Consider the following 21,146-nt stretch of genomic DNA (forward strand, 5'->3'; position numbering starts at 1 on the left):
CCAGATGTGCGTTTGGTACAAACTATTTCAAATATTTAGGGTATTGATGTTCAAAGATTGGTTAACCGATCAGAAAAACAAATAAATCAATTGCAATGCTTAGAAAACAATAATTGACATCTTAAAGCGATTAATTCACGCACCTGGTGCAGCAATCGCCGATAAATCAACTCATCTTCCTGCTACATGTTGGTAGAGCAGTTTTTCCTTTTTTTTTAAATTTACTGCCGTAATAAATTTCTATGTATGCTTAGCGCACAAGCGCTTCTCACATATCACCCCCCTTTTTGGGAGTGACCCCAATGTTCGCTCGTCATAAAACTGGTGAAGCCAGCAATTGATCGTTACAATGATTAATGGTAGTAGAGAAATCCCTAATGTGTTTCCTCCCTTGCGAAAAAATGTGATAGACTAGATATACGATCACCGCTCCAGACTAGAAGCTACCATTCTCTGCTCTATCAGTGCAGAATGTGATTGACAACGTGTTGAACTAAGTGAAATTGATTCGTGTTTGTGATTTCTTAAGAAGAAAACCATTAGCGGGAAAGTGCACACATTAGGATAGAAGACAAATGTTTAGCAACTAATATATTAAAACTTCAGGGTACATTTAGCAGCTGTTGGCCAATAAACATGCAACTAAAACCTTATGCTTCACCACTTGGCATGCGCTATTATACCCAAATCCACCATCGCTAATTGCATTACGGTGTTTACTTAATTTCATGACTAGTCCATTACCAAGCCTATTCAGGGAGTGCGAAAGTTTTGCAATCTGCTTTTCCATACATGGAAGAACTATGACAAATCGATCGAATCGGCTGCCAGTTCCCGTTTCCGGGGAACTCCAGCATCGACATATCGAACGCATTTGTGCTGCAATGTTCCCTCGTTTCCTATCTCGCGTTTGGAGGTAGAGAAAAACCGCGGTACTGAAAACTTTGCACTCTTGCGAGCAATTTAATTAAAAGCAAACATTCATAAATCACACAATGACGCTGGAATGTAGTAGAAACAGCGCCGGAAACTGGTTAACACGACCGTACTACATTTTCATGTGCTAGATCCGGTGTCACAGTAAAAAAAGCATCTGCAACGCATTGCCCTCCAACCCCGAACCTCTGATCAGCGGGAGAGCTGATCAAGTGGAAAACACCATTCCCGTCTTGGTGCCGCCGGCGTGCAAAATTCGTTTTCCCGCGAAAATTCGTCGAATAAATCGTGGTTCTGGTTTCACATGAAGTGACACGGTGACTGTCGAAAAGTTATACTGTCTTTACACTACACACTTGGGTGTGCATTTGATTAAGGTGCTAGTTGAGGGTGTTACACATTGCGACTGTCGCAATTCACTGTTTATGAGTTGGATTTTCTGAGCTTAGTAAACAGCATCAAATTAATGGTGAACTAGTTTTTTTAAATCTTTTTGTTGTAAAACTTACATTCTGGTCTTCTACTCGATGAAATTGTTGCTGTCTTTTAGCCTTTTTAGTTTGTTAACCCTTTAATTCTGCAACGTTTTCCAAGTATTCTTTCGTCCATATCACATGATTCAATTTTGCTTTCTACTAGTTCGGTTTTATTTCTACATAGTTTCATTGCTATATTTCTTACGGGAGATACGCGTAATGTTTGAGGACTGTTTGTTGCTTCGTTTTTCTATGTCTTTCCGTGCCATACCCTAATTGGAGCTGATTTATACGTTTAAATAACTAACTTTTATTTTACCATATTCCATCGCTTTTTAGTGTTTCTATACTTTTTACGGAATATTTTATTTAAACGTGTTCAGTCATTATATAAAAGTACTGTGTATGTTTGCTATTCTCTCAACATGTATATTTCAACAATTTTTGTAATTCCCAATTTATCGCCTAAATTTTGTAACTGTGAATCGTGACAAATTATGATTCATTTGTAGAAGTACACCCAACACAAACGGGGAGGATTTGTTACTTTGGTGCAACGTTTTATTACTTATTGTGTATTAGACCGCGCATTATACAGTAATCACCAAGAAGTAACAAAAATTATGACGGCCGCATGCTTGTATGTGTTTCTGCAGGAGAACATAGAGCCAAGAATCGCAATGCATGTGTTAGCAAAGCTTCACTCGTTGCATTTGTATTGATGCAACGATCACCCGTCAACCTCAAATGTCTAATTAGAAACACCACTGTTTCGTTCCCCAGTGTTTACTTAAAATAAAAATCCGCAATACCGTGAGCCCAAAGTTGCAAATGTTGTTCGGGATGACACGAGTTTTGTATCTTCAAACAGGTCCAAATGAGTTTCTATGAAGCACACTCATTGCGTGTTTTAGATAGCATGCATAAAGGCAAATGTTTGTATTTTTCTCTGACGCAGTTTACAAATTGTGATGTGATTCCAAGACGCATTTGAAGTCTTTGAAATCATCAACGTTTGCATACTGTATGACGGGGAGAAATGCTGCTTGGCAACTCTTGTCATATTATTCCTTTACTAGTTGACCCGTAGTGGCTAGCCACTTTTGAAATGCAAGTTGGACTATTACTTGGATTCACTACAAATACTGGTATTTATTCTAAGATGATAAAGCTTCTTCAAAAAATCTAGTGGAATCAAGATTCAACTATGACAATTAGACAATTCGATGCAGATGATCAACACTAATTTTGAACTCAAATGATAATCTTGACGATGAGAAACATCCTTCTTTCAACGTATCATGATAATGCTTGGATTGATCGTTTATTTGAAGGTGAATGAATATCTTGCCTCCCATACGAAACCACTGTATAGACCTTTTTTCCATTATTTAACCATTTTCGAAAAAAATTTCTAATGATTTATTAGTTTTCGTTTAAGCTGTATAATTTAAAAGAGTTAAATTTTTCAATTGTATGATGTGACATTTCAAGTGAAACTTACAAAACGAACAAAAACAAATGTGATCGAGAAAAACATAACAATTTTCAAAATAGTTGCCTACGATAAAAAACTGAATTACTCCAGAAATCATTCATTCGTGCAAAAGTTTGCCTTCGTGCTTTATAATAGTCATGGCATGGCAAAGCCTAGAATAACTGGGTACTGAAGTCTCCTAATCATTATTGAGTAGCTCAAATCACTCTGTGATACCCCGGTATAACCTCACACATTATCAATTTCGCGCATGAAAAGCCTGTCCCCGCGTTCCCTTTATTGGTCACTAATTTTATTGATTAACTTTTTTCTCTTTTTCAAGTTCATTTTTCGTCACACTTTTACATTTAGTTGTAATACTTTTTGCTCATATTCCCATGTTGCTCTTCGGCAATCATTTTTGAATAATTATTTACCTCGTTTTATTATTCAAAATTACCTATAGGAATGTGAACTGAAACTCTAAAATCGGAACAGGGGGCAAAATCAAATGCTTATCACTTTGTTAGTTGTCAACGGATTTTTTTTTCGTTTTACAGCAAACGGTTGGAAAATTAACTGCGCATCCGCCCAAATACAGATTTTGTAATTTGATTATGCGAACAAGTTGCGTCGCGGGATTGAGACTAAGGAACTTCCTGCTCTCTGCTTCAATCCGAACAGAACTTCTTCTTGTAAACCGGTAGATTTTACGGATTTCTACGGTTTTTTGTCTGTTTGGAAAAATTTCGAATCAAAGGTGAAAAGAAACCAAATGACGGAAGTATATAATTTTGCTGTCACTAACAACCATAGGTTTCAAATTGGACCGAATTGCAGGATAATTTCCTTTGGATTTTTAATAATATTTTCCCTCCGAGATAGAAAACTGAAAAAATCCGTAGATTACCTTAGATATTTTCAAAAATGCGTAGAGTTTGTCAACGGATCCGTATATACATAGAAATGAAACAAATCCGTTAATTTTCGGAGCAAATCGTAGATCTGGAAAGCCTGCATCCGAAACGATTAGAATTTCGTTCCCCAGCCGCACAAGTGCAATATGCAACACGCAACAGTGTAATAAACTGTCGCGTAGCTGACAGTATGGCACCGCTCGATATTTGCTACGTAACACGAGAAGGATTGGATAATCCTCGTTTCAATTGTTTGTCAACACGTAATGAGATTTTTGTTTTGTACATTTTTGTATTACATACGGAATTAAATCTCCTCGCGTCTTACGAAACTGGGGAAATGACATAGCTTGAAACAAGGTGGTGCCACTCACGTCAGACCAGAACGCGAGTTTGTGAGTGGTTAGAAACTGCTCTTCAGTTTTCTAGTTTTCTTCACTGGTTATCAGTTCAACCGTTATGTTAATTATTATACCAAAAGTTTGAAGGAAACTTAACTTGCTGATTGGGAAATTTGTGTTCAAGATATGTATTATGTGTCGAAGTAATAAAGCATGCATTGAAAATACCAAATCGCATTTATGATTCTACGGTATATCACTCTGTTCACAATTTAAATCCGTTTTAAATCCGTCCAGTGGTAGTAACATAACATGCAATCATTTATTTTTGAGAAACGTAGAATCATTCTACAATCATTTTAAAATCATTTAAGAATTATTTTCAGGTAATTTCACAACCATTTAAAAATCGTTTTAAAATTATTTTGATCATTATTTTGAAGTCATCTAATAACACTACTGGTGAACACAGGTTTTGCCCTAGACCGTGTGGCCTGAAAAAATGAAAGATTATAGCTTTTTAAATATTTCTGTGAGTTTTGGTGCCCCTATCCACCAAATTTATGCAGAGACTTAAATGAGTTTCCAATGTTGAAGCGACGAACTCCGCGAGCAATTACTATGTTACACTTTGGTGTAAGTTGACGTATTTCTACACTGGTTAGAGGCTTCAAATTTCACAGGAATAATGATTAAAAAGCTATACTCTTTCTAGGGCAACTATTTTTAGCTTTAGGGCAGCATTTTTTCGCTTCAGTCGACCGGTGTTATATATGATTAGATTATATATAGTTTAGACTCGATTAGATCCCAAGTAACACACGTTGGTATAGAATAGTTGACGTTACCTATTCCTTGACATCAATATCACCAGAAAAGCGCAAAACATGAAGGCTAGTAGAACAAGTACCGATAACTGCATGGAAGCAAACCAACTTGATATAATTAAGTGGCAAAATACATCTCGAGTACTAATACGGCAATGCGCAAATCTGTTTCTATGACAACTGTTAACAAGCGCATGCGCAAATGTGTTGTGTCTGCGCAGTGCAACTAGATCGACAATTGCTTTTATCAGTGGCAGTTTTAATTCATTATAAAATTATGACAAAAAATAATATTCAACCTTTCAAAAAGAGTTTTTTTTCCCTTGAATATTGAAATTGTTTTCGTATAGTTTCAACGTTATCTGGATATAAAATCTAACAAAACTAGAAAACGTTGTTAGATATACAATAACAAAAAACTGAAGTGATATTGGTTACACTGCAAGCGTGTTGTTTATCTTTTGATGGCGCGTTTTGACCCACTTCGAATAAATATAGAAATCGTTCATATAATTTAAATATTAATTTGATCAAGTAATTTTAAGTTGGGTGTTGAATGCTACGACTATTGTACTAAGGAAAAGCATTTTGCAGGTACGTAGTGTAGTTATTAGACGGTGTAATATCTTACGAAAAGATCCAGTGATAGTGATTGTCATTCTTGAACTCATGTTATTCAAAACATCTCCAAAACCAGAAAAACGAGCTTGTTTTCGAAATGCGGTTGTATTACTGATGGAAAACAACTTCAAACACAATATAATAACACAAGTTTTCAATTGCGCTTGTAGTACACCTATATGACTACTTTCGTTGTGATTTATTTTCTAACATGTTTTGTGTGTTACTTGGGATATAATAGGATTTTTTTCTATTTCAATTATGACTTATCATAAACTGAAATATCATTAGGGTACGTCCATTAAATACGTAACGCTAGAGGAGAACGGACCCAAGCAGCAAAATTTGTTTCGATTATGAACTTTGTGCATCACAGCAACAAATTCTTATGCGAAACTAAGTTGCAGCTACATCTCAGTTTCTTATACAATGACAAAAAAAGCACAGGAGGCGGAGCCAATTGCAACTTTTTCGTTGTTTCACAACAAGTTTCAAGAATGAAACAGCAATTTGTATGAACTTATGCGTGGAATTTGATAACAACATGGTAAATGCTACATGGTCAAATTTCAGTAACGCGGCTGTATCGTAGCAGCAACTAAGGTGAAATAGCAACTACATGGCGGTGTAATAAGATTGTGAAATGGCAAATGGTCTGAATGGAAAAAGATCGTCTGTATAGCGATTTATCTTTGATTATTTTCAGAAATTTGATGAGAGTTCAACTCCAGTTATCAATTTATATTCAATTTTCTCGTTTTTATCATTTACGTCATTTGCTGTAGAAACACTTGCTAGTTCATGGCTCAGTTTTTAATTTTGCTTCTTTAATTCATCAGCACCTCAGCGTGTTAATTAAATCCAAAGCAATTTATTTCATTTCGTTTCAGAGACCCACACTGTTTGGATGACTTCCAATCCAAGTATCCAAAAGTTACAACGCAGTAAATAACCTCATCTCAAAAACAAATTTAAGGCAAACGATCGAACAAAAGTTACTGTTACATAGCTTGAGAACATGACAGCAACTTTTAGAAGTATTGTTGTGTGTTTGTTTTGTGTATCTCGCAAGTATCACGTTGGCAACTTATATGCTCCACCCACTAGATCTATTCAGTGAAGGTTAGGTTTTCGAATGCCGTTTACACGTTTCAACAACAAATCCAACCGTGGAAATTACGTTGTTGGTGTGAAGATTTTTGAAGCAGTGATGCATCTTCAGTTGTTGCTTGTATCTTTACAATTTCATCGTAGTAACAAAAAATGTTTCTTAAAAGCTCGGAATTTCATTAGTGCAACAAATGATCACAATTTATTTTTTTGTTATGTTTTAATTGTTGCTTGGGGAAGGAGGGCTATCTGGTTGCCTTGCAACCAGACTTGGAAGAATAGGCTTCGAACCGCTCGGTGACATCGCCAAGTTATTGGCAACCAGCACAACGAGCGTATTATCTTTTCAAGTGACAATCAGGTGACTCATATCTAACTCACCTCAATATATCTATCTAATGGTAGCAGTTGTCATAGGCTCCTACAAGGAAGAAGCACCAACTCGGTACAATAGCGAAAAAAGAATTTAAAGTAACTTTAGAAAAGACACCTACAAAGTATATATATACGCTTTGCGGTGCTGTTCTTTATTTGTTGCGTGCCAAATCGTCGACCGAAGCCCCCAGCTCGAGTGCATGTACCTAGGAATCAAGTGCTCCTTTTTTGTCTCCGCTCCTAGTGCAGTGCGTGGTTGCAACCCATGTGAGGATCTATACAAAAGAAGAGTTTGTTGAACATAGTTGGTTTTGCGCTGGGTAAACAATCGACGTTCTCTTATTGAACAAAATAAGAAAGAACCATAACTTTTTATTTAGGGTAACCGCTCCTATATTCATCTCAGTAACTATATTCATCTCATCACGCCTTCTGGATCAATTTATCGTCAAATTTTACCATATTTTCAACGTACAACTTTCAACCACTTGACAAAATCGAGAAGCAAATAGATTTACTTTCGAAAATTAGTAGAAATTTGACGGTAAATTGGACAAATGAGAGAAACAAGATAAATATAGGTGCAACAAGCTGTTGAGATGAATAATGGAGCGATTACCCTGTAAGAAATTAAAAGCCACAAAAAATAAATAAAATAAAAAACATTTCGAAAAATAGAAGTTTGGGGATAAAAGTAAATAAATTATTATACACCGATTAAAATTTTTCTTTTCTCTAAATAAATAAATAACTTCAAGATATAATTGATTTCGTTTTGCAAGAAATGCGTTAGCTGACTAAAAGTGTGTTAGTCATAAATAAAATTCTTCTTATTTATTAAAAAAAATAAAACAAAATAAACTAATTTTTTTTTCTGGCTCAGTTATAAGCCAATAGTATTTGATAGTAAAAAAAAAATGAGACAACAAAATCGAGTCCCACCTGTATATAGCATTCTTTTCGCTCTCCACGTGCTCGCGCGTGTGTAAAATATCATGCGAGGAAAATAAAATAACACATACTGCATAACGCACGCTCACACAACTACTTCTGCCAGGCATCTACACTCAACCCTCGGCAAATGCACAGTTTTGTTTATTCGATGTAGTGTGCGTTTTCGTTTACCTAGTTAAGGCCTCTGCCAGGCTGAACGCCAGCGCGAGCGGTCGGGAGGGATTTTTGCTGTGGGTTGATGAACAGCTCTACTTACGGCTGTTTATTTGCCTATGGCGGGAATTTCGCCCGATCGCTCGCGTTTTCATTCAGCATGGCAGAGGCCTAAGACAATTCACATGAGGACATTTTGAGTACGTAACGCCATGCATGACAGTAGCCGAGCGCCTCCATCGGAAAGCGCTACTATACTCTTCAATGGAGGCGCTTGGCTACTGTGATGCTTGATGGACCCTTATCTGTATAACTGAAACAATTTTTAATCGTGTAGGAATTCATTTTGTAACCATTTTAGAAAATTCAATTAGGTAGTAACTTAGCATTATCCGATAATCGATTCATAATTAATCTCGGAAAATTTCATAATCATTTGAATATATTTTTCGGGCAAGACTCAGAGATCGTTGCGCTGTGGGGCGAGCTTCGATGTCCATCGTTCGGCGAGCGCTAAAAATGTTAAAACTCGTTACAGACAATTGGCTTGATGGGTATGTTTTCAACACACGTCTAATTTTTTTTAATGCATCTTGTAAAATTTTGACGTAGGACTACGTCTAACCGCATTATATTGAGATACATTCTGCAGAAACTTAAACCAAGGTGTAACGTTGGAATGAATGATTTCAAACGATAATACTGATGTAACCACATGATGGATCACAATAATCAATGTGTCGTTGGATTGATAAAATGATGGATAATTTTGTGATTCTTCAGTTATCATTATCACTTCATTATTGAACAGTGAAAATTGAATAAAAGTTTAAGGTCGAATTTTCACGAACAATGAACCAATCACATGCGAGCACGCCTGGCACAGACTTAATGAGTAGACTCCAACTGTCTGCTGTGATATTGTGTATAGTAGTGACAAAAAAAATTTGACAGAATCTCCCCGTCCTAATAGGTCAAACTAATGTTTGCTTCCATGAGCCTAGACTATTTGGATGTCTTAAAGGTGAAGTTTTTTTGGAAAGTTCGTAACCACATCCATATCAGACAATTTTACGTTCTGCTGTTAGAATGCATATATCAAATGGGGGAGCATCCAGGTAGAAAAGTAGATAGCGTTGAGTGATTCATAACTCTTGTTTCACTCAGCTGTGGTGTAAGCAGTAAGTGTGTTAGTTTTTTTACGAGCAGCAGAAACACAGCTCAAAGCAGAACAAAAAAGTGTGTTGCGAGAAACAGCTACATGTAGCGCTCATGCTAGGCAATAAGTAAGCGGTGAATATTCATTCACATTGAGGAGCATAACAAGCCTGAAGAAAAGATTTGAAATTAGTTTGGAATTTTCGTAGAATCATTTAAAATTATTTTTAATTTATTTAATACCATTTCAAATAGTTTTTGAGTCAATTTTGAATCGTGTAGGAATTCATTATGTGACCATTTCAGAGTCATTGTTAATTCAATTTAGGAGCAATTAGCATTATCCAATAATCGATTCAGAGATAATCTAGGAAAATTTCCGAATCATTTAAATATTTTTTCGGGCAATACTCAGAGATCGTTTAGTGTCCGCTATGGGGCGAACCTCGATGTCAACCGCGCGAAGAGCGCTAAAAATGTTAAAACTCGTTATAGACAATTGGTTCGACGGGTATGTTTTCATCACGATACATCTAATTTTTTAATGCATCTCTCAGCTTCCAAATGCCGGTCTCAAAATTGAAATTGGAAGTTGCTAACTTGTTCAAAAACGCGTTTAATTGATTAAATTCAAGATTGCTACAAATTTTCAATATCCTATATGAAATTTTTAGATGTTTTCTGTACGATGGCGTGCTGTTTGTAGAGGGTTATAGAGTAAAATTTTGAAATACAGCTCGATATAGATATTTAGTTTTCACTTTTCTAAATCTTACAATTTACGAGTTGGGGGGCCCAACTGGAACATGTTTTCATTCTAGAATTAATATAGTCAACTTCTTCATTGCCTTTATTGAATATTTCTCATGGTGCGTGTTGGTCTGGTATAATTCACAAATGCAATTGATTTCATCGAAAATCGCTTTCGGCGTGGTTTAACTTCCTAGCACAGATACGGGCCGAGTATTTGCCTCCCACTGAACAAAATACGATCTGCGGAAATCACAAGCGGGGAGTTTTTCCGTACGGAGGACGCGCGGAGTTTTGGATTGTGCACAGGAATGAATTAATGTCTGGCTGTATGGAGTGAGTTAGTATTGTTCGATGTGCAGTTTGAAACGAGGCATAAATCAGTACACTTTCCTGACGGCCCCTAGGACTTGGTACTGTTATGGATGTCCTTACGCTTGTTTGTGGTTTGCTGTTCAGTGCCACTGTTCTAGCTTGTCCTGTCACAGGAAAAGTTGTCTAAGCTCACCACAATTAGTGCTTCGTACGAATTAATTTCCCGCTAAAGTCCAAGTAAAATACTAGCTGCTGAGTGTTTCTACTGAAAGTAGTAACGTCATCGCTACAAAATAAACTAATTTATTTTTCGCACAATTTGACTAAGTGATGCAGTGTTTGTAATACAATTTGTCATAGAAACTCAGTCGACGGAGCTAGTACAATGTACGTTTCTTAGCTGACCTAAATTATTGATTGAGCTATGTGTGCAGCGACAGAGTTGTCCGTTGTTCATCGCCCGGAGGCTAGCAGAATCAGAGAACATCGATCATCAAATATTCAATGCAGGATATCCGTGAAATCTAATTCGCCAATGGGAGTGAGTTCGAATTATCTATGTGTGTTCAGCTGTTCTTGTTCACTCAACTGGGGAGACAGCTTGTCGTTCGGGAGTTTCAACGGAAGCGGAAAATCAATTGTTAAACGTAATTTGCGTTCCATTTCAATACACAGCGGAAATATTGTTTTTTGTGTATAATGTCTAAATACGTCGATGAGTTTACCTAAGATGCTCGATGAAACATCAATTCACGCGGTCCTCTAAGCTTGGATTAGTATACTCGATAAGTATTTAACTAGATTTTTTTCGCCCGGAAAGTTTCGATTGTCTTCTTCTTTCAAAGTTGTATCGAGTGCTTTCGAAGAGGACTTCAGCGTTGTCCTCGAAAGTTGTTTCGCAGAAAAAAAAACAAACAAGCTGCCAGCGGCAACTTGATTCGCTTTGAAAAACTTTCACTTTTCACCGAATACCGTTAGAGGAGGGATCTGCTGCCGCAAAAAGCCCCAAACGGAACGGGCTGGGTAGATGTTGGCAATTTAATTTTATTTGTGGTTCTTACCTTCGCCACTATTGTCACATCATTCGCTAAGGCTAAATCAATTCTGGTCGAATGAGGTAGAGGGGTCATTTTCTTTTTCAGTACGAAAAAGTTTGATATACTTAAACTTTACTTTTCGTAGGTTTATCGAATTGTTATACTCCAGTTATTTCTGATCAGACGGTCTCATCAAGTGTTTTTGTACAAAAAAAAACTGATACTTAATGTAGGGATATTATAAATTCAGATCAAAATCAGAGTTATTTCAATAACAAGTATCAACAAGTAATAACATTCATTGAAATTCATACGCTCATCGTGAGACGTGCGAAATGGTTTCACAATTTTCCGAATACGTGTGTGCATTTTGTCCACCAACAGTCAGCTCGTGGTCAGAAGAGCAAGTGGTGTGCTCTCGTGACAAAATACACTCGACACAAAAGCCATCTTTCTAGTTTTGCTCCATCACGTATTTGAGGTTTGAGCCCCCGCACATAGAGAATAATCTTTACTACCCTGTTGAATGCTGAATTCAATTACCACGAACAAATTGATCAAATGAGATTGTTCTCATCTCTTATGATCAAAAGCGCGCGATTCATGCCAGGGCAATTGTTTTATTTGACTTGTAACTTTATTAATACTCATGATAAGTTAATTGCAGAACACAGATGCTAATGCCGAGGGTGACGTACGACACAGGATCTAGATTAAAGGTGCCAGGAAAAAATCAATAACAAACACATTGGGAATAACAGTTTGCTTACAGATCTGCTGATGCGTGAAACGTCCAAAAAAGAGTGTTTCAGTTGATATCTGTAAATCCCTGTCCAAAATAGCTCAGGATATTTACAAGAAAAGCCACCAATAAACGAACCCTTCACGGCAGAAGCTTTATCATAATATAATTCCTTTTTCCACACTTCACGAGTTCGCCGGCAGTTAGAGAACCAACATGGTGGGGCACCACTTTCTCGGAATCCCGGCAAACAATCCTAGCAACAGTCTGTATCTACCGTTCGAAGCTAATCAAGTTAGACAGTCTAAGCTGTCGTGTTAACGAATGGCAGTTGGTGGCATGATTGGCGCGGTTGTCGTTATACGGACGATTCACTCGCTAAAAGTGTGCAACCGAAAAAGTTGTTAGCACCTGGGGATTCACCATAAACACTTGCCCGGGATGCGTGACCACTAAGGATGTTGTTCTGTCATTTTCTGAACTAGCCAATTATGAGCCGCTAAGGATCATTTGTAAATAATTGGAGGTGTGCGCTGTGAAAGTTGTTGTAGTAACTTGTTTTGTCAGAAAAAAATCATCCGATGTATTTTTTTTAAGTTGGTTCTTCCAATCAAATATCTTCACTTGCGACGTTCGGATGTTGAATCGTTTTATTTATAAGCATCAGAAGTAGTTAACATAGTTGTTCGAAAATGATGGTTTTGTTTGTTTTTTTTTTGTTAGAAAAAATTGATCAAAATTGCAGTTCATAAATTGCAGCAATCATTCCTAATAAGATTTAAGCAATATCTTGCTCGGAAATGTTCAATCGAGCCGCTTCCGAAGGTGTCATGAAAACGACAGTTGAAACAGATTCTTTTAATGTCTATCAAAAAAAAAAAGACGACATTTTTGCCTACCAATGGCACCAATGCAATGCTTCGAACTCATAAAAAAATCCAGTTGCTTTATCGTGAGAACCCTAACGAGTGCGTAATCACAACAAAGGAGATGTCAGGTGATGAGAAAAGTGATATGGAAATGTGTGCGCGCTATTTTATTGCAACATGAAGCTTTTCGCCAAAGCGAAAAGTTGAAAAGGGCACGGAATCTGATTGCTACTTTACCGGAAACTCTCAGTTCTGGAGCGGGGCGAGCAGTCCTTCGAGAGGCCGGAGTTGGTGAATCTGTAACAAGATACGGAGAGATAAAAAGAAGCAAGCTATGAATGAGGTTGCTGAAGCTCGACTCGACAGTGCACCTAGCAGCGCAGCGGGCTGTTTAGGATTGCACGGAAAATTACATGCCATGGCGGGTTTCCAAAGGTTAAAAAGTGAATATTTGATACTACTACTAGCAGTGGAGGACGCGCAATGATGCTGCTCTCGTAAGCTGCATTACAATGGAAATGCAAATCGCAACGGGTAAGATGGAGTGCAATGGGTTGCTTTGAATCTTTCGATTCTAAGCAGCACAATAAGCGGTTTTTAAATAAGTTTATAGGAAGAAAGGAAATCTTTGATGATGTAAATGCTTCGAAAAACGCTATTCTATTCTATGTTATCTTTTTATATTCAGTTGCAGATTATTCCCAGCATCGGCTTTTAACACATTTTCACCTAAAAGATAATGCTCTGAAAAGCTGTTCCCGGAAAAAAGCTTGTAATTGAAATTCTAAGGCAAAGCACAAATCGTTGACGCGATCTGTTAAGCATTGCTTAACAGACAGAGCTTAGCGACTTTATTTTTCATTACTGGTACAAAATTGGGTGTCTTTCTTTCGATGGAGTTTTTTTTTTGTACGTCCGCCAAAGGAACTGCGTACTTTTAGATCGCTAACAAGCAGCTGTTGTCCCATTCCGTATAAGTGCTTGTTATTCTACATCTGCACTTTGTTTTGAACGTATTCGTAGGTAAGAGCAGAGCATATAGCAAGGTGGATGTGGGTGGCGCCAGTTTAGCTTTCAACCCTCGTTGGGATGCTTAGACGTATTTGCACTTCCACCAGCAGAAACAACAACGTCCTGGGGGCAGGTTTGTCATTGCGACCGAGCAAATTGAACGAAAATATTGTGCACACACATGCTATCTGCCACCTAAATGCCGGATGCTGTGGCGTACTACAGGATGCTCGATATGGAGCACGACGTTATGATGACATCATTTTTCTGGAGTTAATTATATCCGCTTCCCTGCTGGGGTTTGTGGTATCGAAAATGGAGCAATAAATGTCAAAAAGCAGCTTACCAGGGTAATGAGTGCTCGAAACGAGAAGTTTATTTATGTATTTCGACTCGAGGAAGTCTTGAATGATTCTTTTGCCTGAATGAAATAGAACACTGAATTGAAATTGCATATTACAAAATACGCGTTTATAATGTTTGTTGTACTTCAACATAATTTAATAGTAGAAAAATATGAACCCAGCTTAAAAGTATAGTGACTTCAAGACTTAATTTTTGGTCATTTGGAACAATAAGTTTATAAAGATGTTTGACATATCTTTTCTCTTTAAGACAAATTTGTGAAGATGTAATATGTAACTAACTTGTTGGCTTGACATTGTCGGTTGCGCTAAATCACAGTATTTTTGTGAAGTAATAAAATCAATAACTTCAAGTTCAAATCCGAAGTTTTGAAAATTTAGAATCCTCGCTTTTGAATGGCACGAATCCAAACATCTTTGAAATTGGATGATTTGGACTTCGATGGGATTCTAGGCTAATCTGAGGACAGCATATATAGGTTGTTATCTCAAATCGGCTATTGCCATCTACTCACTTCATTGAGTCTCCAGCCAATTGGGATTGAATCAATCAGAACACAAATAAATCAATAATTCTCGCGTCAATTTTTTAAAATGGACTTAAGGAACAATGAGGAATTTTCTTCTCTCTCACTCTCTTTTGTTAGTTACAGTATCCTTATAATATTACATATAGTTTTCAACAATTTCTTGCCACAAATTGAAAGATTAGAATTTTGCTAATAACTATTATAACCATAAGATTACATTATTAAGCACGTCCTGAGGTCTATTTTTCCATTCTTCGCATAACTTTTATAAGTAAGTACTGCAAAGTCCATGTGAATGAAATCGGTCCAAGTGCGCAGATATGCTATTCATCACCAAATAATTGTAGCCTGAATTAAATGCTGCGTTGGAACCGAAATTCACAGGAGTGGTTGAATAGCTATAATTTTTTATTTTTTTCCGGTTTAAGCTTTTGGAATGCACCTGTATTGACCAGTGTTATCGACTGAAACACATAATTTCTTTGTCACTTTTCAATGTGATCAAATTGCGGGAGAATTACCTTCAAATTTATGAAATTTTTTCACTCCGAGAAAGAAAATTTAACAGGTTATTTCAGAAATCCGTAGCTTTTATATACTAGCAAGCCTGTAGGGAAGTATCTGAACATTTGTTTTCAGTTTTACACATATTGAAGGGTTTCTTCAATTTTACTCAGCTTTCCTGCAGCCAAAAATCACCATCTCTGATTGGTATTAGTGTCGAACATTGAAGTTCAGTCTTTGGACGTCATCCCGATTTCTAAAATATTAAAATCGCAGAGTATATAACCAATTTTTTTACAGAAACCGAAAGACATATTGGGTTTGGAAATACCAATGTTGGCGGATTTGGGAACGTTTTCCACAGTATGATACAGCTTTCGAAAACCGGTCGAGAATTTTGTTTTGATGTCTGCTGATAATCTCAATTAGAGTTGAGAGAGGGCTCGAAAATCATCAATTTCAATGAAACTCACTTCTTCATACGGGCCCCTTTTCTATTGGCGTAACTAAGGAAAAATCCTAGGAGGGCTAATTTTTCATGCAAAAACGGTATAGTAAGTTTATTTTACTTTTTGTATTTCTCGTGGGATCCGATTTCGGCACTGCAGCAGTAGCTGTAGGAAGTCGACAAAAAAAAACGAATTACCGAATATCCGCTCTACACTTTTCTTTCTTTTCCATTCCTGGCAAATATTTGGTTTGTGGTGATATGAACCGAAGTTTATAGTTGAGCTCACTTACCAGGATTTGTGATTCCTTTAATTGCAATTAGGAGAACAAAATTTTAAACAATTCGGGTGAATGTCCGCTCCTGGATTATGACAGCTGTTTGTTGATGAAATCAAAACCCGCGTCAATGAAGGCAAAAGGAGAGATAGAGGGTTGGGCAAAAAAGAGTAAATGCGTATCCAATCGCGTCATTATTTTTATTGAATTGTTGCCTTGTTTAAGTAGATTCACAACTATTTTGGTGTGGTCGATGAAAGGAATAATTATTTGTATTTGGAAATTACCAGTCCTCTAGTGCTAACTGTACAATTTTGAGAAGCAAAATTACAAATGGTATGATCAACTCTCTCGTTTTGCGAGTGTTGGGGAATAAACAAAACAAAGGTTTTTATGACAATACACAATTCGTTTTTGTGTCTTTACTGAAGAAGAAAATGAACAGTTTGTCGTTTTTGGCTTCAAGGAAACCAACCAGCAAAAGGAGGAATTCTGGAAGTCTGTAACCGTTGGTTCAACTACTTGGTTTACAACCATCAGCCACCAGGATAACAAATATGTAGGCTATTTAAACTGATAAACTGTTAGCATGGGGTATTGAATTGTTGACAGTGTGACAGATGTCAGCGGTCTATGTTAGTTGGTTTCGTTGGTGTAAATCTAGTATAAAGTTGTTTCAATAATAGACCACCGCTGAAGATGCTCTTATTCTGAAGATGCTTTATCCAAACGAACTGAACTGCACAAAAATCTTGGCAAAAAGTACACGGCAAATCCTTTGAAAAGCGAAAATTCTTCGGTTTCACCGGGTATATTTACCTGAAAATCTCAACAATTATTCGCAGGAAGGTAGTAGAAGATAGACGAACAAAGGATTTGTTTGTCTTGTCTCAGTTATGGTTCTAGCCTAATGGTTTTATTATCATTCAAGACGTGTACCAGAACAAATGTTTCTTGAAAAACACCATGTCGATAGAAAATATCCATAACACGCCTGATAAAGCAACATCACAATACTCCAAAAAAAAAACAACACAAACGAACATAAACAGCTGCTTGATTGGTAGACCCAAGGAATGTTTCTCCATCTCTTGACATTATTCAAATATATCGATTCATCATAAAACTTCAGCCCACTTCAAACGTTAGTACAGATAAAGTTGCCTAGGGTAGTAAAGCTCATAATCTCACAAAGTTTCATTGATTTCTGAGAGGATGTTGACAGCTCCACAGTCGAGTTGGCACGAAATCCTTCATAAGCAAATTAGCAATTAGTGTTTACGGATTCAGAAATCCTAGAAGTTTTCCAATTTAAAATTTGAAGAAATTTGAATTTTGGTGAAATATTTAACCTTCAAAAATCTGCAATTGTAAAATTTGCCATTTCTAGAGTAATTCAGAGAATTTGAAGCTCCCAAGTAATGGATATTACAAGTTTAGAAACTCGAGGTTTGGAAAATATGAGGATTGAAAAATTGTGTAAGATAGATTTAGGAATGAAGGAAGTTGAGAATTCAAAAATTGAGAAACTTAAGCATTATTAAAGCTTAGCATTTAGAGATTTTTGAATAGGCGAGTTGAAAACTTTGGAAGTAAGTATATTGAAATTGAAAAATTACGAATTTAAATTAATTTAAAGTGCAGTAATTTATGAATTGTGAAATTTTAGGGCTAATTTGAGGATTTGGAGATTTGATGGTTCAAGAATTTATGAATTTGGAAATTGGAATCTATTAGGAATTGAGATTGTGTGTTTTTATCAGATCTTCAATTCAAAATTTCAGGTATTCAGAAGTTTAAGAAGTTTTGGCAGTGTGAAGAAATATTTAATTGACTTTGAAAATTTTTTTGTTAGGAAATTATTTTTAAGCGATAACAGGTAGGAATTCATACAGATTCTTAACATAAATTTTTTAACAACATAATATTTATGTTTTGTAATTGAAATTTTCTTTAATTTGAAATCGATTGTTCCTTGAATATGTTTACTAGAGCATGCGGTAGACGCTAACATAGATAATAGTTGAAAAAACAGAACATTGGCAATGATTTTTGTTGTGCATATTTTCATTAATTTCCTGATTGGATATTTTTTTCATACAAGTGTGATCTAAATGAAGCTTAAAGTTAGTGATGGATGAACAAAAGATCGATTTGCCAACTACGGGGAAAATAATACTGCACTTACCGCATGCTCTAGGAAACTTCTAAACTGTACACTCAACTGTGGTGGTACAGGTTAGAAACCCATCTGGATTCTCACAACTCAAGCACCTGCAAAACAAAAAGCTTGCATCAATGATCGTGCTTGATGATAGAGAAATGGTTTTTCATTTTTGGCATTCAGTTAGAAGTTTTCTTTAATCTACTCACAATTACGAGGTTTCTGACATCAAAACTTAACAATCATCTGAGTGTTAGTGACTACTTTTCTTATGAAAGTAAAAATCCAAATATGTTTTTTTTAGTTTTGAAACTTTATAATAGTAAAATTTCTAAAGGATTCAACAGACTCAGATAAACTCTCAGAGCTTCACCAAGAGAACAATAATTTCGGAAGAGTTGCTGCAAGTGTAAAATTTTATGGCGTATTGTAAAACTAGCTTTCTTGACTATCTATCGATCTCGTTCTTTATTTGTTTGTTCTGTAACCTTGAGGAATTCGCTACGTGGTTAGCAGTGGGGATGATAACGAAAACTCAGTTTTATCGGTTGTAGAGAAAACAAACCCATAAATTGTCGCCGGCTGCTGAACAATACGTTTTGTAAAATTTTGTGGAATGTTCAGTGATGAACATTCCTGTAGGAGCCTATGACCACTGCTACCATTAGTTAGATATATTGTGGTAAATGAACACAGTAATGAACATGCACGGATGAAAAAAATCTCTTTAAAGGTCTTCACTCTTTTTTATTTCAAGTAAACAACCATGTCCGATTAAAGATCAAATTGTTGTAATTTAGAGCTAAACATGTTCGGGATTACATAAAGAATATCCGCGAACGAAAGAGAAAACTCACGGCAGGAAATGGAAAATAAATGGCACTCGGCACCAGTCAGCTCGAATCGGTACTCGAGAAGCCAACAGGTTACCCGTTGGCGGTAAAAATCCAATTCACGATGGCTGAGTAATCGGAACGGAAACACTTACTTACCGGCGACTTCGCTGGCGGATTTGACCCAGCCGGATGTTCCGTTCGTCCCGCCAGCGTTCCAGCCGATGCCGCAGGGCTAGTCGGACCTCTGAGTTGAGGAAGCAGTAGAACAGCGAAACCGAGAAACCCTGTGGAATAGGAAAAATGGCAGCTTGTGAGTTACGACCGACTGCATGCCACTGGCGGTGGTTTGTTTTCCACCGGAGGCACATGAGGGCGAGGTTTGTCATTTTATTGGGTTTGTGATTTATTGACAGTAGATATCGTATCATGGTGCTACCAAACTTCGACCCCGCGCACGGAGCAGTTCAACTGTGACATGCGTCATCTAGCTTTTTATCGTCCTGAATGTACTAAGAGTCATTGTGTTAGCAAATAAATTACGCCAAACCGTTGAATGCCATCGCGTTCGAGTCGTCGTTTCCTTTGAACGAGGCAAACACGAGAGAGGTGCCCCTAATGAAAATCTTGATTGCGGCGGTTAAACAATTTTGAGCTATGACCTTTGAAGCGTAGTGGAAAGTATTTTCATCCTGTATTATGGAAATTGAGGTAGTTAATCACATGTTGTGACCTAACGGGAGTAATTGACATTTTTCCTGTGCACTGTGCAAATACCACAGTTTTAATGTTAGGATAATTTGATGGTTTAGTATTTAGATGGTTGGCTCGCAGTGGTCGGTGATTGAACAGCTTGTGTAAACTTGCCTACGGCAATGTGATTGCACCAGTATTAGGATAATTTGCATGAATTAAACATTATATGAGCTCAGCACGTTACAGTTCAGAGTCAGTTTAAAAATCGAAAGAATCCGTTGTGTATGGAATGATTTGATTTAGTGGTATTTGAACTATTTTAGATCTTATTTTATCGATTTTGCGTATTTCGACTGATGTATGAATAAAATTTAAATGAATCACAATGTTTTGAAGCATTAACGGCCCTGGAAAGTTGGTTTTGCCTTACCTGTGTGCTTAGCAGTAACGCCCGGGCGATGGCGAAAATGTCACTCACGACCCCCTCGGCCGGTGCTGCCAGTACCACCAGGTACGTGATGCCTAGAAGCGGTATCAGTACCAGTAGTGCCTTCGATGCTTTGCGATATTGCCGTGACTCGGCCGTATTTGCCGAGCGTAGCTTTGTGATTAGTACCTGAAGGGGCGGGTGGATGATTGAGTAGAATTATTTTTATTTGGGTTCCACAATTAGCATCCGACTAGCCCTGCCAGTCAATTAGCGGATGCGAAATTCACATACAGGCACACATACGTGCGCAGCCATCGACCCAGTAAATCACATTTTATTACGGTCATTACAACTCATGAATGGGCCATTGACGCTCAAATGTCCGTTCGTATTTTTCACACTTACCCACATGATTCGTATCAGAAAAACGAGATTGATGATAAGCACCACGCATACCGGACCCTGGAAGATCCAGTCCACAACCGATTCACGCATCCAGGAACATTCGATTTCGAGCTGGAAAGGCATTATTTGTGAAATTTATGTAATATTTATCTTATGCAGAATGTATGAAAGCAGCTCAAAAGTATGAAGAATTACGTTGGAATGCAATGAAATATTACTGATAGCGGATCAACAAAGCACTTGTTTTGTGTATTAAGAGAGAAAAATAATTAAAACGCCGCCGTATCAGTTTCTTAGTTTTGGTCGTAAGCATATACTTTATTGAAAATAATCAGGAGCTACATCAATTAAAGTTTACAAAATATTGCTCAAAGCATAGGCACCTTTCATATAATGTAATTTTCCAGTTCATAAGGGACCTTGC

The 21,146-nt window shown here is 37.0% G+C and overlaps 1 protein-coding gene across 8 annotated transcripts in view; it reads right to left on the minus strand.

Annotated features, from left to right (window-relative positions):
• LOC129721256 (diuretic hormone receptor-like) overlaps nucleotides 1-21,146 on the minus strand; it is a 157,969-nt gene that overhangs the window by 5,942 nt on the left and 130,881 nt on the right. For 2 of the 8 annotated variants that reach the window (XM_055673599.1, XM_055673598.1), the window contains exons 10-13: nucleotides 20,723-20,833; nucleotides 20,318-20,503; nucleotides 19,351-19,478; nucleotides 13,296-13,355 (exon numbers count right to left, since the gene is read on the minus strand). In XM_055673599.1, the coding sequence (XP_055529574.1) occupies nucleotides 13,296-13,355; nucleotides 19,351-19,478; nucleotides 20,318-20,503; nucleotides 20,723-20,833 (485 nt within the window). Of the gene's footprint in view, nucleotides 1-13,295; nucleotides 13,356-16,037; nucleotides 16,083-16,209; nucleotides 16,294-18,382; nucleotides 18,469-19,350; nucleotides 19,479-20,317; nucleotides 20,504-20,722; nucleotides 20,834-21,146 lie in introns of those variants that run through there. The other 6 variants (XR_008727374.1, XR_008727373.1, XM_055673604.1 and 3 more) reach the window with 6 other exon arrangements.

This window comes from Wyeomyia smithii, chromosome 2 (genome assembly GCF_029784165.1).
Source record: "Wyeomyia smithii strain HCP4-BCI-WySm-NY-G18 chromosome 2, ASM2978416v1, whole genome shotgun sequence".
In the NCBI taxonomy this organism is placed as follows: domain Eukaryota; kingdom Metazoa; phylum Arthropoda; class Insecta; order Diptera; family Culicidae; genus Wyeomyia; species Wyeomyia smithii.